General features: G+C 52.5%; 8 protein-coding genes and 2 pseudogenes across 10 annotated transcripts; 5 read left to right on the forward strand and 5 right to left on the reverse strand.

Annotated features, from left to right (window-relative positions):
• The first annotated feature begins 271 nt into the window (after nt 1-271).
• Nucleotides 272-2,393, forward strand: GCG54_00000163 (annotated as a pseudogene). Its single transcript has 4 exons — nt 272-581; nt 640-1,430; nt 1,498-2,277; nt 2,326-2,393. Coding segments are annotated over exons 1-4 (1,949 nt in total).
• Nucleotides 2,394-2,405: 12 nt separating this feature from the next.
• Nucleotides 2,406-4,837, forward strand: GCG54_00000164 (uncharacterized protein; the record flags this gene model as incomplete). The annotated part of the gene is made up of 2 exons (XM_045400306.1): nt 2,406-3,163; nt 3,229-4,837. 2 exons carry the CDS (start codon nt 2,406-2,408, stop codon nt 4,835-4,837), a joined length of 2,367 nt encoding a protein of 788 aa, XP_045261957.1.
• A 459-nt stretch (nt 4,838-5,296) lies between these two features.
• On the forward strand, nt 5,297-5,605 carry GCG54_00000165 (uncharacterized protein; the record flags this gene model as incomplete). Its single annotated transcript, XM_045400307.1, has 1 exon — nt 5,297-5,605. One exon carries the CDS (start codon nt 5,297-5,299, stop codon nt 5,603-5,605), a length of 309 nt encoding a protein of 102 aa, XP_045261958.1.
• A 5,406-nt stretch (nt 5,606-11,011) lies between these two features.
• GCG54_00000166 (Serine/threonine-protein kinase srk1) lies at nt 11,012-13,371 on the forward strand (the record flags this gene model as incomplete). Its single annotated transcript, XM_045400308.1, has 4 exons — nt 11,012-11,051; nt 11,177-11,619; nt 11,906-12,174; nt 12,300-13,371. 4 exons carry the CDS (start codon nt 11,012-11,014, stop codon nt 13,369-13,371), a joined length of 1,824 nt encoding a protein of 607 aa, XP_045261959.1.
• A 1,136-nt stretch (nt 13,372-14,507) lies between these two features.
• On the reverse strand, nt 14,508-16,983 carry GCG54_00000167 (Heterokaryon incompatibility protein 6; the record flags this gene model as incomplete). The annotated part of the gene is made up of 2 exons (XM_045400309.1): nt 14,508-16,658; nt 16,714-16,983. The coding sequence occupies 2 exons, from the start codon at nt 16,981-16,983 to the stop codon at nt 14,508-14,510; spliced, it is 2,421 nt and encodes an 806-aa protein (XP_045261960.1).
• Nucleotides 16,984-16,988: 5 nt separating this feature from the next.
• On the reverse strand, nt 16,989-17,204 carry GCG54_00000168 (uncharacterized protein; the record flags this gene model as incomplete). Its single annotated transcript, XM_045400310.1, has 1 exon — nt 16,989-17,204. One exon carries the CDS (start codon nt 17,202-17,204, stop codon nt 16,989-16,991), a length of 216 nt encoding a protein of 71 aa, XP_045261961.1.
• A 753-nt stretch (nt 17,205-17,957) lies between these two features.
• Nucleotides 17,958-19,755, reverse strand: GCG54_00000169 (annotated as a pseudogene). The gene is made up of 4 exons: nt 19,132-19,755; nt 18,851-19,057; nt 18,520-18,788; nt 17,958-18,466 (listed from the first exon to the last, which is right to left on the reverse strand). Coding segments are annotated over exons 1-4 (1,609 nt in total).
• A 425-nt stretch (nt 19,756-20,180) lies between these two features.
• GCG54_00000170 (uncharacterized protein) lies at nt 20,181-20,870 on the forward strand (the record flags this gene model as incomplete). The annotated part of the gene is made up of 1 exon (XM_045400311.1): nt 20,181-20,870. One exon carries the CDS (start codon nt 20,181-20,183, stop codon nt 20,868-20,870), a length of 690 nt encoding a protein of 229 aa, XP_045261962.1.
• Nucleotides 20,871-21,155: 285 nt separating this feature from the next.
• GCG54_00000171 (uncharacterized protein) lies at nt 21,156-22,376 on the reverse strand (the record flags this gene model as incomplete). Its single annotated transcript, XM_045400312.1, has 1 exon — nt 21,156-22,376. The coding sequence occupies one exon, from the start codon at nt 22,374-22,376 to the stop codon at nt 21,156-21,158; it is 1,221 nt and encodes a 406-aa protein (XP_045261963.1).
• Nucleotides 22,377-22,881: 505 nt separating this feature from the next.
• On the reverse strand, nt 22,882-24,391 carry GCG54_00000172 (Tyrosinase-like protein orsC; the record flags this gene model as incomplete). The annotated part of the gene is made up of 7 exons (XM_045400313.1): nt 22,882-23,075; nt 23,178-23,268; nt 23,340-23,551; nt 23,619-23,669; nt 23,700-23,959; nt 24,021-24,034; nt 24,110-24,391. The coding sequence occupies 7 exons, from the start codon at nt 24,389-24,391 to the stop codon at nt 22,882-22,884; spliced, it is 1,104 nt and encodes a 367-aa protein (XP_045261964.1).
• Between the last annotated feature and the right edge of the window lie 577 nt (nt 24,392-24,968).

Here is a 24,968-nt window from a genome sequence, read left to right on the forward strand (position 1 = left end):
GATTGAGGCAGAACAAGCTGAAAACCACACGGAGCCAACGACTGTGTATGTCAATATTCCGCTACAGCAGAGTCCCCACTGCTTTTGGGATGTCACATGATCTTACATGGCGGGGAGAAACGCCTTGAAGCGCACAGCCTGATTTCCATCGTCCACTGCAGCCGTCTCCATGCCAAATTCGAACAGTAGATCCGGCGTGTGTCTGCACTCAAGACTAGCACCAAGCCAGTGCTCGAATTACACCCATCAGCTTTGACCGTCGTGGAATGCAATGGACACGTCTTTGAGGAGCCAGTCCAGAGAGCCGTTTTTCGGCCAGCAGTCCCAAAATGCCATCGAAGTTGCGGCTGCGCAATGTCGGGATTTGCTGCACCAAAGCACACATTTCCCGGTATTAATGGAACTGGAGTGGGCTGAGAATCGCTTGGCCGAGTTCAAATTGTGGACAGCGACCACCGGCGCACTAGCAGGTGGCGCCGCATCACTCGATGCGAGGTTGGCAACACAGTCGGAAACGAAGAGCTTAGTCCAAGGTATTCTGATTCTATTGACGGAATGTCTCAGAAAATGTCAGAGGACCGGTAAGTGATCGCAACGTTTGAACGAGCCTTCCAGCAACCTCTCACATCGCTTCAACAGCTCTCCATTCCGAGCAAGGGACAAGCCTAACGGAAAAGATGGACAAACAAGATGGTGTCAACGAAGATGAGGACGACGACGATTGGTTGGACGACGAACCCGAAGAGGTGGACTCTCGGCGAACTAATGACGATCCAAGAAACATACCGCGCGGGTTTTCGCCTTGGTCCGAGTCAGACGATTCTTCATCCATTTCACCATCTGACGAAGCTTCATTGACAGAGATCGGCTCCCCACTTGTTGAAGCTCAAATCGAAGTTGAGCAGATTATCAACCACCTGGCGCGAATCGCTATAGCTATTCGAAAGGCGGGGACTAGCTCACGTTTACATAAGGCTGACAGAACGTTCAACCCGGGCAACCATGGAAAACTTCGGAAGCACCTGGAGCTTGTCGTCTTGGCCAGGGTGTGTGAAGACGGGCTTAGTAGTTATGTTATTGATAGTGCAACTCTCACACCCGTACAAGAGCGTCTGATCCTGGCAAACTTGCGTCGGAGGCACAGGTACTCGTATGCCCAGAAGCACGCCAAGAAGCTGGCCGCCGATACCACTAGTTCCAACGAGAGAGACTGCGTCCCGGTTACTCCCAAGATTCTGGTTACCACTCACAAGGAGCCAGACACCAGGTCGTCAGCCAATACGCGCACTACCAAGACCAACCCCCCGCAAGTACTGGACGATGACGAAGACAACATGCCCACGCAACACACAGTGTTGACGGCGTCCTCGGCGTCAGGAATTGCTCAAACTATCGACAGTGTCCCCGAGCGGACTCTCACTCCATCGATGGTCGCCAAGACGAATATCACAACGACAGCAGCTAAGATCCTTTATCCAAAACCTCCAAGGATGAAAGTGCTTCGTTATTTCAGATGTCCCTGTTGCTCTCAAACTCTATGAGAATTGTATGGGGCAAACACGTTATGGAAGTAAGTACCAACGTGGTTTTCGTCTGTGGCCCTTTGCCAACACAAGGCCACCTCTGACAGTGAGCCTCCCCCTAGAAAACATCTTATGGCCGATGTTTGCCCTTACATCTGCATTTTGGACGATTGTCCTAGGCCTGGGAGACTGTATGTCACACGACTTGAATGGGCCAGACACATTGAGAAGGAGCATGGGCAGTGCTGGCAATGTCCCGCCTGTTCAGGCCCAGGGAGACCAGTAGTCATTTTCCCCTCTATTGAGGTCTTCCGCGAACATCTGCGGCACGATCACGGCGGAGACATCAACGATGAGCAACACTCGACCATAGTGAAAGACTCGGCCCGGCCTGCCCCTCGTGGAATACGTAGGTGTCCGCTATGCGATTTCCCTGATGGGGTCGAGTGTCCGGAGTCTTTCGTGGCGGATTCTGCTGGACTTCTTGACCATATCGCCGAGCATTTGCATGGTTTTGCTCTTCGGTCCCTTCCTTGGCCCAGAGATGGTTCTGAGGAAGGGCATGAGGCTGGAGATCCCGACGACCCACAGATTGATGACGAGGACTACTTCGACCAGGGATCCGATAATGATTCTCAGCAGGACATGACTAATGATTCGGACAGAGACTTTGACGGTTTATCCTCTCTCAGCTCAGAATCAGATGACGATTCTGTTGAGACCGAGACACCTATTGATCGCGTTGTTAACTCTAGTTAGTAATATGTCTCGTCGTCGCATGTATAGCCTAACATATTTTCAGTCCAGTCCGATTTCGACAACGCACAAAAGTATCCGGATAGTGCGGAGGCCATCACAACTGAAATCTAGGAAAAACAACGAATGGATCAACTACAACGCTGGCTATTGCCTACCGATTCATCAAGCAATCTTGCTGCGGCAAGGGCGTGCCGCCATGAAGGTACGGGAGCCTGGTTTCTTGAAGGCGCTGGCCTCTCCGACTGGAAGACTGGAAAATTCCAACACTTGTGTCTTTACGGTCTTCCAGGGTGTGGCAAAACCATCCTTGCTGCAACCCTTTTTGAGCATCTCCAACGGACAGACCTTCGCCTCACTGTAGGCTTTATTTTTGACTTCAAGGACTCCAGGAAGAGAACATTCGAGGACTTCCTTCGCTCAATAACATGGCAGCTTTACGGGACTGCCGATGAGACCACGAGGTGTCTTGATATGCTTCACTCAGCTTGTGATGATGGCCAAAGTCAGCCACATCCATCTCAACTGGCGAGTTGTGTCGAGGCAATGTTGCAGTCATCTCGCGGAGCCAGTCTTGTAATAGACGGTTTGGATGATTGTTCTGATGCAACAGAACTCGTTCAATGGATTCGGCCATTGTCCTCTGGCCCAGAATTCGCCCATATAAAGTTGGTCTTGACTGTCCGCCAGCACTCCATATTATTCAGAGACATCTCAAACGCTACCGATGACATCAACTACGTGCAACTCGATAAGCACACAATCGGAAATGACATCAACGCCTATGTCACCAGCTGGCTCGAAGGCTCAAGATTGAATTGGAAGTACTCCCAGGCCCAGCTTCATCGTATACGTGAAAGGGTCATCGCTAGAGCCGACGGCATGTGAGTTGGCACCTCAGACGCGTGTAGAGTACTGAAACTGAATTGTTTGCTAATGGTATACGCAGATTCTTGATGGCCACACACGGCATGAAAGACGTCCTTCAATGTCATGATTATGAAATCATCGAAGACTCGTTCACAGTTCCACAAGATCTAATTGATATCTACCGCACTGGGCTCGAAACGCATTCCAGCCCAATGGAACGGGATCGCCTTTTTCAATTCCTCGTCCATGCACAGCAGCCCTTGATCCTAGATGAAGCAATTGACATCTTGGCTACGGGAACATCACACTTTCGAGAAAAGGACAGAATAAGAGACCCCGATCATCTCCCATGGTTATATTCACCATTCCTATTTACCAGCCTCGTCTCCACTCCGAACGGAAACTCAAAACAGGTTCACTTCATCAACATCACGGCAAAAGAGTACCTTTTGAGCAAACCTGAATTTGAGCTTAAGCTGGCCAGTTTTTCAATCACCAGGACCTGTCTCGTATATCTCAAATCCGTCAAAGGCAGTCTAGAGGAAGTGTTGAGAGACTTCCCCCTGGCAAGGCGAGCGATGACTATGTTAATGGTCCATGCTAGGTTCACTGAGAATAGCAACATCTTCTTCGAAGAGCTATACACGCTCTTCCAAGACGGGACAAGGTTTGATATGTGGTGCCGTGTGTTTCCAAACTCCGGGAGTCAGAAGAGACACACTTCCAACGTGTGGCACCAATTGTTCCCCAACGCTATGAGGAACAACGTGTCGCCTTTATACTACACCTGCAAGGCCGGACTGTTCAGGCTCTCCAGAAGGCTGCTGGAGGACGGTATGGACGCCAATGCCTGGAGCGAACCGCATCTAAGCGCCATTTATGCTGCTTCACAAGAAGGCTTCAATGACATCATTGAGCTCCTACTTGTATTCGGCGCCGACGCATACGAAGAATACGATCCTCCATGCAGCCCTCTTCAGATAGCCGCCGAAAACGGACATGTTCACACTGTGAAGCTTTTGCTCGACAGAGGCCAACGGAAGATAGAGCAGGAACTACGTGACCATGCCCTCGCATCGGCCTCATCCAGGGGACATGTGGAAATTGTTGGCCTTCTGTTGGGACACGGAGCAGATGTCAATGTACGAATCGGTTCCGGTGGTAATGCGTTCTGCGAAGCTTCGCGGAATGGCCATGTTGGTGTCGTTGAGTATCTGCTAGACCGCAAACGCAGGGATCCGACCCTCGAACCACAAGGCCGCTCATGGGATGACGCTATTTGGGCTGCCTCTGTAGGAGGCCACGATAAGGTTGTACAACTACTCCGTAATGAGAGACTTTGTCTAGCGGCGTCGGGTGGTGACTACGACATGGTCGAAGCCCTACTCAATGAAGGTGCCAATCCCAACACGAGCGGCCGTGGTCAACGGAACGCCTTGCAGTCTGCTGTGGACAAAGAATACGCCGGGATCGTCAAGGCCTTGCTTGAGAAAGGCGCGGATCCTGACGGACGTGGTCGTCATTACACCAGCGCCTTGGAATCGGCCGTGAACAAGGAGAACTTAGAGCTTGTGGAGATGTTGCTCGAGAAGGGCGCGAAGGTCTATACCTATATGATGGAGTTCTACGAGCGCCAGTCGTGGCATCGGGGCCAAGAGATACTGCATCTATTGCGCGAACATGTGTAAGCTTGGCGGTCTGGGTTCTTGTGTTGACTGATGGTCGGCCAAGCTAGACACAAGAATTCGTCGACCGCAGACTAACGTCAGCATGGCTCGTAGTTTACATCAAACCAGCCTTCATCCCGAGTATTTGATCTTACATTTAGACTAGTGATAAGATTCAATATGAAGAATTTAGAAATATCACAAACCTCGATATTAGCGTTGTTTAGTAGTCGATAGTACCTTCGTATCGTTCTGTCTGTCTGGCTTGACTTCTCCTTGGCAATGTTGCGGTATTCTCAAACAAAACTCCATAGATCTTGTTCAGCTGCAGACAACAAGGTAAAAGGGTGATCCCAGAATGAACGTAGTATCCTCAGGATGCCAGAGAAGCTCGACATCCAACAGCATACTCAACTTCGGGTATTACACACCGCAAGTCTCCACCAATTTCGATTCTTTGCAGAGGCAAAAAGCTGGACCATGACAGCTTCCAGAGGCCACATGTGGTTAACAGTACCACATAGCATTATTGTCAACGTCTCACTGTGCATAGCTCAAGCACGCTTCACTCCAAGGACATCAGGTTCCGCTACATCAAACCTGACATACCATGCCACACTCGCAAGAACCATGATCCGGAACACATCACTCCATGTCCCAAGAAAATCCTCCCAGAAACCGCTGTCCAGCACCACCCACTCCCAAAGATCGTCACTTGGGCAGCGGTCCTCATGCGCCCAACGCAACACTCCGCCGGGAATGCTCACCTTGGGGGACCTCAAAGGCTAAACTGTGGGACTCTCATCAGACAATGATGGCGCGGCTTGGAGCATCCGTACGGGTTCCCTCCATCGGCGTCGATTCGCGGGATGAGACATGCCTGCTCCCGTGTGGAGGAGAGGCCCCCCATCGGAGCCGCCCTCGTCCCCTCGGCGGGGGTGTTGGTGTGACGATCGCCTTGGGAAATTTCAGGTTGTGGGAGCGAATAGGGCTCCGTCGACCTGGGCAAAGTTCCAATGCTAATGCCACTCATCTATAATGCTGTCCTGGTGCATGAGCTGACAACTGACAACGTCAATGGCAGACGTTGGCCCGAGGACGTTTGGTCTGAGCTGTCCCGAGCTCCTGGGAAAACCAGGCGCATGTTACAAGGGAGGAAAACAAGCTGGGCAATGCCCGCCCTGACCACAATGACTTCATTGTGGACATTGCAGCCGCGCGAATGTGGAAACGGTTTGATGACATCTTTCCGCGGAAGCGGCAAAGCCAAGGCAAACGGGTCCCGACGTGTCCAAACGGTTTGCCATTGCTTCTACGCTGAGAGGGCGATAGTGAAGGGCGATCAAGACGTCAGGGAGGCAATCTTCGTTTCAGAAGACGACCTGCGGGTGTGGCTCGCTGATTAATGACGCCGAAACGGTCATCTGAGAAGTGATTCACGCCCGTTTGTCTGAGACGGTGATGGCCAATCGGTTGACGAATTCATGTCCTCATCAGATGGCCAGCCACGTGCCGACGTCAGCCTTGTGCTGTTTCTTGTCCACCTCCTTGTGCGAGCGTGTGTGAAGGCATGCTGGTCAATCGGCAGAATGACGTCAAGTGTGGTTTTGCATGGTGTTGAAGGTGCTTTGCGACTTGGGGCACCTGCAGTAATGCAGCACTAGGCAGCTGGGAGCGCTATCCACCAAGGGGGGCATTCCACTTGGCGACGATCATTTCGCGAACAGAACGACGAGGTGTTGCATCAAATGGTTGTTGGCTTCCGAACCGCAGGCTGCACTTCGTGACAAGACGAGGCTTTCCGCCGGCTACCGCAATCTAGGCGGGTATTTGGTTAATGAAGGTCACATTTGAAGCAAAATCAAATCGTCAGCATCAAGAGAGCTGAAAGACAGGCGACTATTCAACTCGCTGTTATACACAGGTTGTGATTGGTGTTGAAGCCTGGCAGCGAAGCGGATGTCTTCCCCAGAGCTGAGGTCACGAGCATGGGCCAGCCAAGGCAGGCCCAACATGGGTGCAACACGAAGAACCCGGAATTTGCGACCGAGAATCTGAAATCTGAGCATCAACCGGCTACGACTGCAAGGTCAGAGCGGCCAGATTCCCGAGAGGTAAGATTCTGCTTCGATTCGCATCGGAAGAATGGAGCACGGAGCCTGCGGAATGCTGAGCGAAGCGATGGGAAGGGCCGCTGGCAAGATGTCTCGTGACGGGACGAGATTTGACGACGTTGAGAAGCGGCGAGACACTTGCATTCGGAGGGGTGGCTAGTATCGAAGGGAGTGTGGCTGCCATTGCTGCAGAAAGGGTCCTTGAGGTTCAAGGCAAGGCAGGCAGGCATTCAGGGCATCGCCGACTCGCCGGCAATAGACGCTGGCCAGGATTGATGACGAAAGGGGGTTGGCTCGAGCGGGGCGGGGTCTGGACCGATCCATGAGGCGCTCCGGGCGATTCTGTCTCTGGGATCGGAATGCTGAAAGCGTGTATGGTGCATATCTGATCCGTGACCTCAACGTAGGTGCTTGGAGCTATCGTTAGTTGTTAAGACCACGATGCGATCGATGGTCAGAGACGGTGGTGGTTGCCAGCTGCAGGTCCGAGGTGAGGGCCTCGGCGGCACGGCGAACGACGTGAGCCGCACTGGGCCAGTTGGAGAAGCAGTTGGAGCAGGGAAACCTGGATGCTGTGAGGTCACTTTTGGTAGAATTAGGCAGGTAAATGTAGAGCCCGAGCGTACGAGAACGCGACCAAACCAATCGTGACTGAGAAGCAACATAGTTCCCGCGTCGTCGCGTGGATGACGGCGGGATGGACGAGCGAGACATTGTAGTTCTCTCGGGACGGAGAGAGGGACGGAGACGTGTCTCCAGATGGTTAGACAACGGCATCGACGGTACCCTTTGGTACCTCCATCGTGGTAGCCGTCAATCAGAGACGTCGGTAGTGAAATGAGAGTGGCGTGCGTGGCTTGCGCATCGTTGCGCATCGTCATTTCGAGGCATGTGGTTAGTCGCGGGGTGTTTCGGGGCGGCAGACTGAAAACACGGGATGATTGGCGGCATCAACCAACAGAACGGAAGCAACGATGCGGGATGACGGACGGCTGGACGGGCCTTGAAGCTGAAGGGAGACACCGGAGTGGATGTTCAGAGGAGTGTGAAGAAGAAGACCGAGAATCCCTTCAACAGCTGGGAATGCAACATGGAACCAAGCCAGGCAAGGCCAGGGCAAATGGGCAGCGGCAGAAAAAAGATGGGATGGCCTGGAGAGGGAATGAATCATGGGCCTGGCCTGCGACGGCCCAATGGCCTGAGGCAAAAGGGCTGCCCCACTGTTACCCCCCAATGATGCGGCGACGTCGTCGATGACATCCTTGCCATTTGCGGACATGACGATGGAGAAGACGTCATTACGGGGGCCCCCCATCCAAGCGAGTGGGAAGGAGCCACTGATTATGGACGGCGGCCAGCAGCCTAAGCTGGGGGCTAAGCACCTGAACCTGGCTGCAACCGGCTGCTGGGGACTCAGTTCTGGGTGGTGGTGGTGGGTGGGAGTGGGAGTGGGAGGAGCAGACAAGGCGGCACGAGCAGCAGAAGAAAAAGAAGCATGCGGGCTGCACTCAAAACATGGAAATGGGAGATCGGAAAACATGGGGGAGTGAGGGAAAATAGCACTCTCCAGTCGCCAAATTTCTTTTGCATCGCCAACGGCCCCTGCCCCTGCGCTGTGGTGTTTTGGGAGGAGGATTGGAGATGTCGGATATTTGTAGACGACTGCCAGGATCCAGCATCGCTGGCTTTGTCGCTCTATCTGACACTGCCGTCAGAGGCGCCAATACATGATGTCTGCGATGCCCCTTTGCGTCCAGTCGACGCTACGGGAGGCTAGCGCCCTTGACGCCCCTGATAACCGGCAGTACACGTACACTACCTATCAAGCTGGCACGAACTGGCATTAGCAGAATATGGTGGCCTACCTATCCGGACAGTGCCGCAACGATGTGTGTCGTGCTGCAGGATTTCATGTTGCCTCGTCTCATGTCTGGCACTCTGGGAGGGAAGTGGAAGTGCTGAAGATGATGCTGAAGCGCTGCAGCCATGTGCCCGTCCCAGGTGTTGGTTTCCGCGGGATGCAAGAAATGCCTAGGAGGTACTCTGTGTTGCTGGCGTCCGGTTCCAACCCTCCAAAACCCCTTGCCTGCCTGTTGCCTGTACCCTGCCCAACACGCCCAATTCTGGGTCCGTCCCGGCAAGTGACCGAATGGGTCTGGGGTTCGGAGTGACCACCGATGGTGGAAGCAATCCGATCATGAAACGCCCGGTTTTTGATGAAAACATCACGGTCTCTTATCTGAGAAGAAAGAAGCTGGGGATGCGGAAGGTGCTGATCAGACAGTAGCCGAAGGGAAGGAACACCCAGGAGGTACTTTCCTCGTGACGACTTCATGATGAATCAAAAAGAGGGCGGCAGGTACAAGGAGCAGTTGCCAGTTACTGCGAGGGAAGAGCGAGAAAAGTACCTGCCTGCACCGACGGGCTCCCGAGTCCCATCCTGCCTTCCATCTTGGAAAGTGTCCAGAAATGTGCCTGCTCCAGCCATTCAGCCATCAAAGCGTCCAGAAGAAATGACCCGCTTTGGGGCGACGCTGCAGGTGCAGGTGCAGGTGCAGGCTGGCGCGGATGCAAATGCGCAGCCCACCACACCTGACTGACTGCCTGGCAAGACGAGACGAGACAGCACTGCAAGAAACAGCAAAAAAAAAAAAAAAAAAAAAAAAAAAAGNGCAAAAAAAAAAAAAAAAAAAAAAAAAAAAAAAAAAATACTGAGGCTTGAGGGGTAAAAGGAAGGGAAAGAAGGCCTCCGCCCGCGTCGCCTTCCCAATCGTGAGTGAGGTTCTTGCCGCCTGTTCTTGAGGCTGTCGGTGTCTGTGCACTGACTGAGGCGCTCCTGCTTGACTGGATTGACTGACTGAGGTTGCCGTTGATGTTGCTCCTGCTCCTGCTCGAGCTCCAGCTGCTCTTTCCCCACTGATGCCACTTGCGACTGACTGACTGCCCGGTGCTGCTGTTCCTGCCAGATGAATGACTGAGACTGACTGAATCCTCGTCTGCTCTTCCCTTTCTTCTCCCACTCCTCCTCTCCCTCTCTTCCTCGCACCCGACTCTCGCGCGCTTTCCAACTTCCATTGCACCTCACTCCCGTCCCGTCGCCTGGCTGCACCTCCCCCCCTCGTCCCTGTACGGATACCTCGACTTGTTCGACCTCCGAACCCGAACCTGCACCTTGCACATCTGCACCTGAACTGAACCAGTCCAGTCTCCAGAACCTCACTGCCTCCCACACACACCACACCACACACTCGAAATACCTGCGTGCTGCCCTCACACTCACACCCTCCACGTCTCTCACACACCTCAATCTTACGCTGCCTTCCCACCTCTGTCATCATCGGTCACCGTTACCGAGGACCTAAAATCCAGTCGTTGCGCACCGCACACCGTCATCGCCAGGCTTTGGCCCTTGCCTTGTCTACCTAAACCTTCCACCCCCCCGGTCGCAGATTCCCCCTTCCCACCCTGCTTGGTCTCGCTCTCAATTACGCAGCACCGCGCTAAACAACCTTACCTACCTCACCACCAAGGGCAAAAAATACACGCTACGCTACCGACCTGTCCTTGCACGCACGCCGCCGACGCTACGCCTGCTTTGGCCCAGTTCCAATTCCAGACGCCGCAGACAAACGTGCTCCAGCCCGCTTCCCGCCCGATCGTCCTGTTCCTCCAACTTCCGTCATCCGAGTCCACGTTGCCCCTCAGCAACATCATCACCACCCAGCCCGCAGTCCACAAATCTCTACTTTTCGCTTCAATTTCTCCCTTTCAGCCGCCCTTCCCCCCCGAACATCAAAGAAACAACCTTGCATTTTCCTCTCTCTCGATACTTTCTGCTTTCCTCCCGAGTCGACTTCCATTCCACAACTACTTGGCTGGTACTGCATGTAGCACATTGCACAGAGCTCCTCTCCACGACTCGTACTCGCTCCGCATTACCAATCACAAGAAAGAGACACCCCTCGATCCGGGGCTGCGAGACTGATCACGCTGCCACTCGTTGCGACCTGCGAACACCGATACAACCCCGCGAATACCTTCATATTCCCGTCGCTGCCCATCAGTGACCCCCTCCGCCGACATGTCGACGATACAACAACTCAAGAACTTCATCCGCCACGGTACGATCAACTCCACTGCCCCTAATTCGTCTCCCCGCCTCTGCTCGCGGCCGCTGGTTGTCGACATTGACACTCGAAATCCCGCTCGCTGCTCTTTGATGAAACATAACTGACAACATTTGTAGGCAAGCAAGCCCGCGCAGCGAACAATGACGAGGCGGTAGCAAAGTCACACAACTCCCCTCCACCAAAGGCACACATGGGTATCTCCGAGCCAGTAGTCGGCGCTCCCCCCGCGGCAGCAGTTCCCGACGCATATTCGGTCGCTGGTGACGGTCAGAACCGCGCCGCTCAAGCCGGCCATGCCGCTGCCCACGCCGTCGAGCCAAATCAGAACAAGGCCAAGTCTAAGAACATCGACAACACGCACCTCGCAAAGATTATAGCCGAAGAGAACGAGAGCAAGAGCAAATTCCCAAGATACCCCGGCCTCGAGAGATGGGAGCTGGTAGAGAAGATGGGCGACGGCGCCTTCAGCAATGTCTACCGTGCGAAGGACACAACGGGCGAGCATGGCGGCGAATGCGCCATCAAGGTCGTCCGCAAGTACGAAATGAACAGCATGCAGGTGAGTTGATGCTTGGGTGGTTTTCGGCCGCAGCCATGTTTTTCTTGTTTTTCGTTTCGTGCACTTGCTTTTCGTACGTTGGTTTTTCCAATCACTCCATACCAACAAAGGCCGATTTAGGGTAACAAGCATCTTCACCCGGACTTCAAGAAAGTCCCCAAAGCCGCAGAGGTGCGAAACTTTTCAATATTTCATTTGTTTACACATCGGGCCATCCTCAATTTCTCTTCGACTCATTTGTTGCTCTGTTCAATGTTCGGAGGATGGCCCTCCATACATACCACAGACGCCGTTACTGACCCGAGGCCAGAGAGCGAATATCCTGAAAGAGGTTCAGATTATGCGCCAACTGGACCACCCCAACATCATTAAGCTCATCGATTTCTCCGAATCAAGACAATACTACTACATCATCCTGGAATTGGCACCGGGTGGCGAGCTTTTCCACCAGATCGTTCGACTCACCTACTTCAGCGAGGAGCTTTCAAGGCATGTTATCGTCCAGGTGGCTCAGGCCTTGGAGTACTTGCACGAGGAGAGAGGCGTTGTTCACCGGTAAGTAATACTGCGGGTTTTTCTACCGAAAACCGCCGGGTGTGCGTGGCAGACCGACGGAATTCGACTCCCGTGATGCATTGACGTCATCTTCATGTGGCGATTGCTGACAACTCCTCGCACAGTGACATCAAGCCCGAGAATATCCTGTTCAGCCCGATTCCCATTGTTCCGTCGAAGAACCCGAAGCCTAAGCAGCCTGGTGACGAAGACAAGGTCGACGAGGGCGAGTTCATTCCCGGTGTCGGCGCTGGCGGTATCGGCCAGATCAAGATCGCCGATTTTGGCCTTTCCAAGATCGTCTGGGACAATCAGACAATGACGCCATGTGGAACGGTCGGTTACACAGCTCCCGAGATCGTCAAGGATGAGCGGTACTCCAAGTCTGTCGACATGTGGGCACTCGGCTGCGTTTTGTACACCCTTCTCTGCGGTTTCCCGCCATTCTACGACGAGAGCATCGAGGTCTTGACTGAGAAGGTTGCCAAGGGACAGTACACTTTCCTGTCTCCTTGGTGGGACGACATCTCCAAGTCCGCGCAGGATCTCATCTCCCACCTCTTGACCGTCGACCCGGAGAAGCGTTACACCATCACAGAGTTTTTGGCTCACCCGTGGATCAAGGGATCAGGCCCCACACCCCGTGAGGAGAAGAAGACACAGCCTGAGATGCTTCGTGCGTTCGACGCGTCTAAATTCGTCGATGGCGAACGCCGTTACGACTTCCGGTCTCCTGGAGCCGTCAACTTGCGTGAGGTTTTCGATGTTGGCTACGCTGTCCACAGACAAGAGGAGGAGGCCAAGAGGCGCAAGCAAATTGGTACTAAGGGCGGTGTCCCCGCTCGTTTCCTCAACAACCTTAACGAAGAGTCAGAGGATGAAGACCAGGAGATGCCAGACAAGGACGCAGAATATGTGCACAAGCCTTCGCAGGCCACGCAAGCGTTGGAGCAGAGCATGCGCAACGCCCAGATCAAGGATCAACAAGAGCAGCAGCGCGGACGCGAACGCGAACGACAAGCACACCACACCGAGAAGGGGTACGGTCAGCACTCTGCTGCAGTTACCGCCGCAGCTCGTCAGCAGGTCAGGGATCGCAACAGACAAAAGGGTGCTTTCGAGCTAAACCTCGACGGCGCAACACTACTTGGTCGCAGAGCCAAGCAGCCCATGGCGGCAAGCGCTGGCGGGGCATAGGAGCCTCGGACTCCCAGTTGCAGTCCGCCGGGGAGCGATCTTGTTGTTGCGAAACCTCAGCGAGGCGAAGCAGATTTAGAGGGAGGCACGGTATGAACCAATGTGGGTATTCTGGCGTACAGGTTACAGGGAATGGCATTCCTTGGTCAAGTGACTTAAGGACTTTAGCGCAACTCATGAGATGGACGTCGTGGATATCCAAATGTGTCGAAGTCGGTTTTGTTTGTCATTTCTTCTTGGGACGGATTAGCTACGACTTCTATCTCCTTTTTTTGCGGCATCATACATAGGCCCGGAGTTTCATTGGCAACGGGAACATAATTCCTTCTTGCATTCAACAATGAATAAGATTTGCAATTTCAACTCTTCACGTGGTCATGCTAGTCCTTACTCAGTGAAATGACTTGGGGTTCCGCCCCTATAATTCGCGCTGTACATGACGGAAAGTGACGCTGATTGACATATACCTCAACATCAATCGTTCCTCTCTGAAGTTGCACATGAGAATTTGATTAGGAGTGAGAGCTCATCGATTTAGTCGCTTGACCTATTGACGGGTGAATGTCACCGGTTAGTCGGTGTTTGTGATTTTGGCACTCGACTTTCGACATGTGAGTTGTTCTCACTCTGGCTTTTCATGGTAGTATCTCGAGAGGAATGGTTCGGCGATGGGAATAATGAGGAACGACTACGTCTTTCTGGATGATGAGGATTGTTTCACCGCGTATTGTCCAGTCTCGTCGGCTGGGCTGGACACCATGCCGGTCAGACTATCTGACTACCTAGGGGACAAGATCGGCCCATTGTCTTGGGCGGTTGAGATGCATTGAAGTCCATGGCGCGAATTTATGTTTCGGCGTCTTTGGGTATATTTTGGGTGGATACTGTGTGTTGTGGACTTGGTGTGAGGCTGTGCTGCTGTTGAGAAGGCTGATAGGAAGAGTGCGTCCCGTGGATGATATAAAGGGGTGTGGTTTCAGTGAGTGAAGCACGGCAATGCGGCACAAGTGAACTGCGAAGCGATGTCGATTATTGAGCTTAAGATGGGGAGTGCCTTGTCGTCCCAACGCCCGACGTGCACGGCTGATATCAACCTGGGCCGGCACAGCTCTGTTGTTATCTCGATCAAGCTTTGCTCAGTAATAGATCTCAGGATTTGATTTCCATATATCCTCCAGATAGCGGGAACCCTCTGCGAACGCCACCAGAGCATCGTCGGCGATGATTACTTGGCCCCCCTTCCAATTAAACAGCATATCCAACACGCGGTCGCGACGCCCGGCGATCGCGAACCCGCCCCAATAGTACTGGTCGCAACGCACATTGTCATGATCGCATTCTTCGCTACATCTGTTGACAATTACTTCAACAATGTCTTCGGTGATGGTGACGGGGCCACTCTGCTTTCCAAGCAGAAGTGCGTAGATACCATCCAAAGCATTGCTTCCATGTAGGTGAGGTTCCAGCGCAAAGATCTCAGCCGCACCCTCCCGGCGCAGAGCGGGATTGCACCCCTTCCACGAGAAGAGAGCCCTCAACATGTACAGCACATCATCAATGCCCTCCTCCTGCAATTCGGCTGTCCAGACGTCCTGCCTTGCTGCTGCCCAGATCAGACTCTCCGTGACAGTTATCTGGTCTCCCTTGCGCTCGAAAAGAAGTCTAAGCATGACGTCACCCATCCCGAGGTTCCCCACAGCCGCCCTGAGCACGTTCTCGGTGACGACGATTTCATCTCTGCGGTCGAGAAGAAGATCCATCATGGCTCCCCCGCAGTCATTATTGGACGCTGCCGCCGCGAGGACGTTCTCGGTGATTTCGAGGTGGCGCTCTGGCGTGTCTAGCAAGATCTCGAGGGCGTTTGTGTCGTGGAAGGATGCGAGGCCCACGAGACTGGCCTCTGTGGTATCGTAGCTTCTTCTGGACACCGCCATCTCGGCCATCTTCTGCACAGCCTCGACCCTTTGGTCGTCTCCGCGCTCGCGTCGCTTGCGGTAGATCCAGACGAGCTGGTCCATGACTGCAAGTGCGTCGGCGCAGTCTATCTGGGAGGTCTTCTTGAAAACCTCGATTGCAGAATCAAATCGATCGATTGCCTTGAAATAATAGCCCATTTTCGAGTAGAGTAGTCCCACTTCCCTGAGGCGGACCCCTTCTGATGGCCCTGTGTAGTCAATGGCTCGCTCCCGAAGGAAACCATCCAGCTTTGCTTCAGGGCCAGGTTCACCGCGAGAAGCCTCCCAATCCCATACTAGAAGAAAGTTGACGTCGGATGCTGTTCCATCTGCAGAATGATTCAGGGATTTGACGGGCTCCATTCGGCTTTCTGTGTCAGTCTCCTCTTTCACAGCGCTGCCATGTTCGGCGTCACAGCCCTTCTCAGTGCGACTGTTGGCTTGCCCAGTCGACGTTCCATCAGTTACGACCCTACCACCCGTAGTCACCGAATGCTTCGTCTCATTCCTTTTCAGCACGTATTTCCTTTCCCCCCTGTCAAGTTCCTCAAAGCTTGATCTTCTGGATTCAGGCCTGGTCTCTGTCCCCACGCTGTAAGTCCTGGGTCTGCTCTCGGACTGTTCGGCAAGAGCTTGATCAACAACCATAGCTATAATGACGCAGTAGTCGTCGTACACCCTGATGAGCGTCGGCCGGGATGCGCCTTGCAAGAGACAGATGATGTCACCTTCTCCGGCACGCTTTGCCGCGGCCCGGACATTCCAACGGCCTATCCAGCCGCTCTGAAGTCCAGGCACATCCTGCAACTCGACGATGTTCACGGTCTGAGTATCGTCCCACGGATTTCCGGTTTCCACGGACGATACTGTACCAAGAACGCGTCCCTTTGTCTGAATGCATGCTGTTTCGCAACCATTCCAAGTAGATACCGAGGCAGCCTCTGGGACGAAGGTTCTGACGAGCCGGCAGAATAGGTCTTTCCACGATATGCGGTAATCAGGCTTCAGGTCGGGATATGTGTCGGTGCTCATTCCCAGGAGGGCGTAGATTTTGTCTCGACGGTCGGTTGCATTTTGCGTGTGGTACAGGTCAATCAACTCTCCGAGAGCACGTATGCCCAGAGAAAAGACCCCGGGGGTATGGAGTGTCTGTTTGGGCCGGAGAGTTGCCGATTTGATGAGATAGATGGCCGAACGAACACGCGTTTGTGTGGTCCTATCCAATGAACTCAGATCCATCGCACTTAGACCTTGGCAAAACGCATGTCCATCCATCTCCGTGAGATGGCACATGATGAGAACATGCCGAGAGGCGGCCACCTCCTGAAGGACCTGACAGGTATTGTTAGTCTTGACCGTTTTGCCCATGCTTGGGAAGTCGTCTTACCCATATGCGATTGAACCAATTCCGATTAAGAAGCTTTGCGACTCCTGCGCCGTCTTCCACATCGTCAGTGGTGGCCGTGGGCGCCTCGCTTACAGCAAGACTTATGGCCTGGAGCGCCCGGTAGCTTTCGGCCTGCGCAACAAGGTCGAGCTGGTTATCGCCAGTTACCTCTTCCAGCCACACGACGACGCCACTTGCTCTGGCATAGATGTCTGCCATGAGCTGCACTTGGTGGCCCTTTTCATCGGCATCTTTCTGGTTGATGCACATCGCATCTACCCATATGACGCGTTCAAGAAAAGGGTCTCGAAGACGTGCGAGCGCTGCGTGTAGATTGGCGGTGATCTGTAAATACCCTGTACCGGTGAAGACTTTCTGGCTCTCACTGGGAGGTCCCCAGCAGTAGGACAGAGCCTCATACAGATGAGTTCCTTTCCTGTCATCTGTGAGGGGGTAATGGAAGAGCTCGCATTGCAATGGGGCGTCTGCATCTTCGTGAGGCTTCAAGCGCAGTAGACGGATGAACCGCGCGGCAACGGTTGATAGGTGTACGACTGCATGGGAAGTACCCGACCTTGATCTTGTGGATGAGACACCGAGAAAAAAGGGGTGGAGATAAAGCACAGTGTTGAAGATGTAAGCTGATATTTGTTGGAATGTTGGGTTTAGGTCTTGGTGTCTGCTCAGCCTGATCTAATTTCTTGGTGCTTTGCGGAAACGATCCGCGATTGCCTCCGGGGTTGTCTGCAGGACTAGTCCAACTGGCCAATCACAGCCTTGAGCCCAAGAACGGAATACAGTCTGATGCAGGTTTACGGGGCCGTCTCGGCAATTATTACCTGAACTTGATACCCATGATATCACGGAGATCGAGTCACCTATGAATGAGGAAACCCAATTGAAATATGACCAGGTCTTGAGACAGAAGATGAGACCCGTGTTGAAAAGTTCCTCGAGTCTGCTGCAATGATGGCTTAGCCAGCCTGCGTTGGTCTTAGTATGCGGCCGTGGTCTCACACGTACACGGTACACCGCGATATTTGAGATCAAAGAGACGTGAAAGTGCAAAAGTATGGCTCGACGTAACCAACCCACGAATCATTTACTTGAGTGAAGCGGGAACAACGCGATGTCCCATGAAGTTGAAACCGCCAGCGTTATAGAGAAAAGCGTGAGAACGTAGAAAAGTGATAGTGCTTTTGTGAGTGCCCTTACCAGCGAGAATATTGGAGGCTGTTGAACCTTCAAAATGTGCATTCAAACTGATCCGCCAATCCCAGCCACTCCTCCCCAAGAAATGCCTCAACCCCTACCCCGTTCATATTCAAGTCATTATCATACCGCCGTTCAGGTCTTTCTTTGTTCCCCCAGTTAAAAGACTCCAGCATGCCAGCCAACTTGCCAAATACCGCTGCCCTCCCATCCTTCTTTTGCGGAGAACACTTCGACGCATCTTTGAGGTATCGACTTACTTGCCGATACCAACTTACAAGCTTTTCCACACGCTCCTCGTTGTATACCTGTGTCATGAGCCGGGATGAGAGTTTGCGCAGTGAGAGGCACGCATGCATCATCTGGAACAGCTCCGCTAGCGTGAAGCCCGGATAGATGCTTGGCTGAAAGGAAAGAAAATCTTTGAAGTAGAATTCGAGGGCCTGATACGTGTTGAATAAATTCAGTGGGTCTGGAGATGAGGATGAGAGGGTGAATTCCGAGATGGCGAAGGAGGCGTAGGTGAGGTGACATGATGTTACTGCTCTTATGTGTCAGTCGTCGAAGCTCGTATCTGCTTGGGAGGATTCTTACTGAGACTTTCTGCATGGCAAGGGTCCTCGGTGGTGAGCTCATTCAGCTCGCTTTTCAGCACTAAAGCGACGAAGTCCGATGGGGTTTCTGGAGCGAAAGCTTTTGAGTTTGGAGGGGAGTAGAAGACCTTCTCGAGGACTTTGCGGGTCTTGACCATCGATACGAGTGTGAGATCTCCAGGTACGCCTGTGCGTGACAAGTCGTCTAGACAGGTGCCCATGTAAGGCGTCCGGAGGAGCTTATCCGTTCGGCGCATGTATGACGACACGCTGGCCCTCATGCTATCAGCAGGCCCTTTTACGTCATAGAAAACAGCGAGGAGTGAACTTACATGGAGCTGAGATAATAACACGCAATCACGGCCCTCTGCTCCTCGACCGTGTGGGTGGCAGATAGCCAAGGCCGGTGGATTGTCAACCGTAGCATTGCCTCGGGGGTAGTCTGCGGCGGCTGGTTCAGACCCAGATCAAAGACGACTGTGTTTGCAAGCTGGGTGAAAAGGGTTAGGAATGGGCGTTGGTGGACTTGGAAGTTGCCCCTTGAATACAGAGCGATCGTTAGCAGTGTCCAAGATAATGACTGGGGGGGATGCTTGATGTGGTGAGTGAGTACCATGCTATGCAGATGAGGAGGCCTTGTAGGAGCTCCAGGCTTCGTTCTAGGTTGAGAACCATGCGTTGCGCTACTACACTCCGGATCTTGTCGTTGAGTACTGCTTGCGGGAGTGTGTGGGCCTGGGAGACGGAAACGATGCAGAGCCAGAGGAAAGGCCGTTCGTGGCGTAGTGAGCTTGGGGATTGATCAAATGGGAGAGATAGAAAGGGGAGGTGAGGGTGATGAGTTTGGGTGAAGTCTAAGAGGATGCTGTCTTCGTTGATTGATGAGCAGAGCCCGATGACATCTGAGAATATATCACTGTCGGTCTGCGGCGATGGCGTTACTGGCAGCGAGATGTTGTCTGAGGTCAACACTGATCCAACAGATTTTGCATGGGTATTGTTTGTGATTAGAGAGACCAAGCCATCAATCTTTGCTTCCAATTGACTGGATTGAGACGGCCCGTCGCTCGACCCGCTCTTTTGCTTCCGCTTGTTGTTAGATGCAACGCATTCCTTTCCCAGGCGTTGACATCTAAGAAGGGTGAGCTACCATTTCCGATTGAAACAGCTCGAGAATTACCTTTGACAGGGCGATCCCGGAGAAGTTGCGATGCAGCGGGACTTGGTCCTCGAACATTCAGAGCAAGCTGTCCCGTACTGGGCATGTCGTTTACGGGATTGCATGTGCCACCGTGCGAGGCTTTTCTTTCAGCCCGACGCTAGCAAATGTCTCGTGAGTCAATGGATGCTAGGATTCGTTAGCCGAAGACGGAGATGGCAACGGATCATGAGTGCAACTTGTGAGTTGACGTTAGCCGGGGAGTGGAACTGGGAGACGGATAGACCGGCATTGAACGCCGGAACGCCGACCGGAGACGGCATGCAATTCTCCGAACGCCGCCTCGACCTAGGTTCACATGGTGAAGCCGTTTCAGACCACAAACGTATATCTTCTGCACCCATTTCCCACTCGTTCATCTCGTAGTTTTCCATCGGCAAAAGTACCCATTGACAAAGGTCCTGAAATCATTCCCCAAAACCGGCGTCGCAAACGCAGCAGTCATGTCTTCCTGGCAATCACTGTCTTTTTCAACGGCTGTAGTCGTCGCCAGCGTTCTCACGGCTCTCTGCTCCAGAGCTCCAAATGAGGCAACAGATAAATGGGGAACAGACCGTCTCGGCATTTGGGCAACGCCCAAAGCATCATTCGTGCGACGCGTTATTACCGTGGCCATTGGCATATCCCACGCCATTATAGCGTCCTCGTTTCCAACGACCAACTGCATTTGCCGCAACCCCGAAAATATCAATCGCCATCTCTTTACGTGGAACAGATACTCGGCCACCTGCTTGTTTCTCATTATTGGTATCGGTGCGCCGCTTCGCCTTCTAGCGTTTGCCCAGCTTGGGAGGAATTTCACGTTTCAGCTCGCTAAGCCAAGCGGGCTTACCACGACGGGAGTGTATCGATATATTCAGCATCCAGGCTACACGGGGCAAGTGCTTGTTTTGTTGGCGAACCTGGCTTACTTGTTCCGCTGGGATGGGGTTGCCGGGTGTTGGATTTCCCAAAGCTTGCGGGCCCGGTTGGACGGATGGGGCTTGGCTTGCTATGGTGTCGCGGCCTTGGTTATAATGAGGAAAGTTTCGGTAAGGGTACAAGACGAGGAGGAAATGTTGAAGAAGACCTTTGGACAGAAGTGGGTTCGATGGCATTCTGCGACTAAACGATTTGTTCCTGGTTTAATCTAGCCTTCTTGTCGCACATTTTCGCTTCCTTTAAGTAGAACCTTTATATCTTCTGCGCTTGGCTGGATCTTCTGGCTTTCTGTAGGGGCAGAACTTCTAGTTTGACGGCGGAGCCTTGGACTTGAAGCCATTCCCTTACTACGAACTTCAGGCTCTGCTTCAGATCTCATAGTTGACTCTATCGACAGGTTTGACTCAGTATGTGAATCTACTTGAGCATTAGACAATTTGATGTTGTTCAATCTATCGAAGCTTGGCACGACTTTCTGTTGAGGATCATGTCAAAGGTTATTGCAGTGACAGATCCGGATCGTCCTCGCTCTCGTCCGCTGAGCTAAGTTTGGCGCTGTTGACATGCACTTCTCCATTCACATGCTCCACCTCCTTGCCCATTCCGTCGTCTGTTCTGTCCTCAAAGATGTCCTTGACTGACGCCACAAGAAGCTTCCCCACCAGGTCCTTGTACTCGCGGTCCTCAGTCAACATGTCCAATACGAGTTGCTTTTCCTGGCGATCGAGCTCCTCTCTTTGGCGGCGTATTTCTTCTAGCCCGGCTGCCGCACGATCTTCCAACACGTTCTTGCTCATCTCCATGGCTTTGATCTTGCCATCCAACTCCGACTTTAGCTCTTCTAATTGAGCTGCGCGAGCGACATCATTGAGAGCCTCCGCAAGTCCCACCGCCGACTCTAGGAGCCGACTGATACCGCGAGCAGTGGTGCGTAGTCGGTGGACGGCGGTATGTCGAAGTTGGTGAGTCGAAACCAATGCAGACTGGACAGTTACTCCTGACAAGCCCTGGGGGAGCTCTTTGTGGAGGACTCTGGCCCACTTGGTCAACTCTACCGCAGATGCGCAATCCCATCCTCTCTCACTAAGGGCGTCCGGAATGGTTTTGCGAGCAAAGTCAAAGCAACACTCTTCTAAAACGGTCTGAGCCGTAGTCAGAATGGCGTGTTGTGCACCGTATGGTACGTAAGATGGATACAGCGATGGGATGGATGATTTGAGTGAGGTAGGTACTATAGCAGTTTCTGGGGTCATTGTGTTAGAAAAACTGAAGTAGCTGGATCGAAGGGCTTCCGACCAACCTTCAATGCTCACTTCATGCTTCAACGGTCTCGTGAGAAATTCAAGATCATTCGCCTCAGGGATGTCTTCCTCCTCTTCGAAGCGCGCGATCTCGCCAAGGCAATCCGCAACTGATTTTGCCGCGTCCGCTTCCGATGCTTCTCGTTGAGCATCTTGTTGCGGGGATGTCCTGAAAAGCTCAGGAAACTCGACTTTGGCTCGTAGGTCTGACTCGAAAAGCCGATTCTCCAGCAGCTGCTTCACTATATCTGCAAGCCTAACTTCGCCGAATTCCTGGAAGACATGCTTGAGCGGGCCGCGATTGTGAAGAAGTGTTTCTTTGATTTTCTTTGGTTTGCGAAAGAGAGCAGCATCGCCACTGAAGATTGCCCGGCAGGTCCGGTAGACTCGTTGACGCTCCTCCAAGGTGCAGGACATTGTGAAGGAGGGAGATAGACACCGAGGCTCTGATAGCTTTGCCTTGATTGAACCAGATCTGTGTTTTAATACATTTCTTGCCAAGATTTTGCCAGTCACCTTTCGGTAATTCCAGTGTGCATGTGGTCTCACTTTAGTGGAACGCCTTGTCGGCCTCCTGCAGCTGCAGGGGTCATGTCTTAGACATTGAGTTTAAGCGCGCTCGTGAAAGAACCAACTTCAGTGCATGCTCCTCATCCTACCTCTATATTCTTGTCCCGATGTTGCCTACATGTGTGAAATCCTTGGATGTTTTTGATTAAATACATCGTGTGGCCTGAGCCTTTCTTATGCAGGGATTCCAAGGTTTGTGTGCGCGCCGAAGTCCTCAACAATAAGAATTACTACGAGGATGATACGTCTTCCTTTTTCAAGTGATGAGGTAACATATCTTCGACATAATCTCGGGTTGAAATGCCACAATGATCTTAAAGATGCTTTCCAGAATAGGAGTGGGCCGCTTCCCTCATTTGTACTCATAGCAAAAGGGTCCCCCCTGAATGTCCGTCACTTCAGCAACAGTCATATTCCCACTGAAGTTCGGGAAAGACAACGGGTACTGCAGAGTGATGTTCTCGTAGGCGACGTCTCCAAAGAAGTTGACGGGGTAGGCCCATATAACATCAGGTCCGCCAATGTCCGTCTTACGAGCTGGCCAATCTACGACAGTATGGCTGTCAGCAACCAAACTCAAGATTATTTTGGATAACGAAAGATTTGGATGACTAAAGACGGATGCTCTGAGAGCAAAAGGCCACCTACCGATGCGCTGCCACTCGTTCCAGATCTTATCCAGAGCGCCGTGGATGAAGTAGAAAATGGGATCACCGGGCGATGAATACATATCAGCAACCTGCCAGAGTATCTCCAGTTAGCTCGTGAAATAGCCTGCGACAACTTCAGTATGTATGGAGTGGGACTTACGTCTCCAACTGCACCACCGATTCCCAAGTGCATCCCTGCGTGCAGTGTCATGCCGCTAACCTGCATACTGTATCCCTGAATATGCAAGTTGAACTCGTCAAATGAGGTCGCGGACAGGGTCCGGTTGATGACTTCATCACTGAGAGCGCTCGTGATGATGGGTAGGCTGAAATCACGGCGGAGGCAGTGAGGAGTATACTCGAGCGAATACCCTGTATCACGTAGTCGGCATTGTCAGCACCAGTGACTTCATCTCGAAAAGCAAGCAGGAATGCTTACCGAGGCCCATGGGTACGGTGATGTTAGCGAACGGTCCCTCTTGGACGCAGCCTGGATCATCAAGTTAGGGAGTGTCCGCACGAAGACTCAAGGTAAACTTGCCGCCTCCAGATCTTTCTGGGATCTCGATTGGTTTCTGAACTGGGAACTCTTCCGGATCGGTGACATCTTTGATATAGGGCCCATTTCCTCCCACGCCGTAGATGTTATCAAAGACAGGGGACTTTGCGAAACTCTCGGCGGTGTTGTCCAACCCCATGTCCCAGTATGGGAGGCTGCCTTTGTAATCACATTTGGCGCGTAGCTCTGACTCGAAGAGATACAGCATCCAGCGATGCCATCTACTATGTATCAGCCACAAGACTCACGTCGGTCCACCCGGAGGATGTATCGTCGACCCACGGAAGGAATGGGCCCTGTGCCGCAATTCGATCAGCTTGCCCCTTTTTGAACCAATGATTCGACTACATCAAATCTCTGGGTTCACTCACATTGAAATGGACTTGCTTCGTCAAGTAAATGTGCATGCCCTGGAAATCGTCGTATCGGGACTTTGCCCCAGGCCACAGGTCGTTACCCTCCGACGGAAGGGCCATCAGACATTTTATAGAATCAATGTAGTCAAGCCTTTGTTCCAAAGACAGGTGTCGCCATTCGTGTCTGACGAGAGGATTGGTGCAAGCTTCGGTATGTGTGTTGTTGGCGGGGATGGCAGCTGTACCGTGGCACTGGAGGCCTGCGATGGCCAGAAGGACTAAAGAAACGTACCTCATCATGGAAGTTGGGCTTGATAAGCTCCTTCAAAAGACCCAATCAGGTTCAAAGAGAGGCAACGGTGGATGGTAAATTGGAGCGAAGTCTGTTTTGTTGGTGGACATATATACTCGACGCAGATTCTTCCGGCATGCGACTTGGCTGCATGCCATCGGGTTGTGGGATGCAACATTCGCCAACAGCTCATCAGGTTAATACTATCTCCACCCTGCACGAGCGGGCTAGTAGCCATTTTTAGGAAGTCGGAAGGGCCTCCAGATGCACGTTGGTTCGCTCGCGCAGGTCGAGGCAGGTCGTACGACTGTGCGACTTTGGGATTAAGCGGCATTATCATATTTGCAAGATGTAATTATGCTTTACACCACTCTCCCTCAGTCGCTATCGACACAGACAATAAACGCAACTTCTCCTCCTTTATATTTCTCTTAGTACGTACTATTAGTGCGTTATACTAACCTATACTAATTATACTAATACTACCTATTTTCTTCTTTTTCTTTAGCTATAGCTAAAGATAAGGAAATAGCTAGTACTAAACCTCTAGTTATATTAGTAATATAATTCTAATTTATCCTA

The sequence above is a fragment of the Colletotrichum gloeosporioides genome (assembly GCF_011800055.1).
Source record: "Colletotrichum gloeosporioides strain Lc1 chromosome Unknown consensus_59, whole genome shotgun sequence".
Classification (NCBI taxonomy): domain Eukaryota; kingdom Fungi; phylum Ascomycota; class Sordariomycetes; order Glomerellales; family Glomerellaceae; genus Colletotrichum; species Colletotrichum gloeosporioides.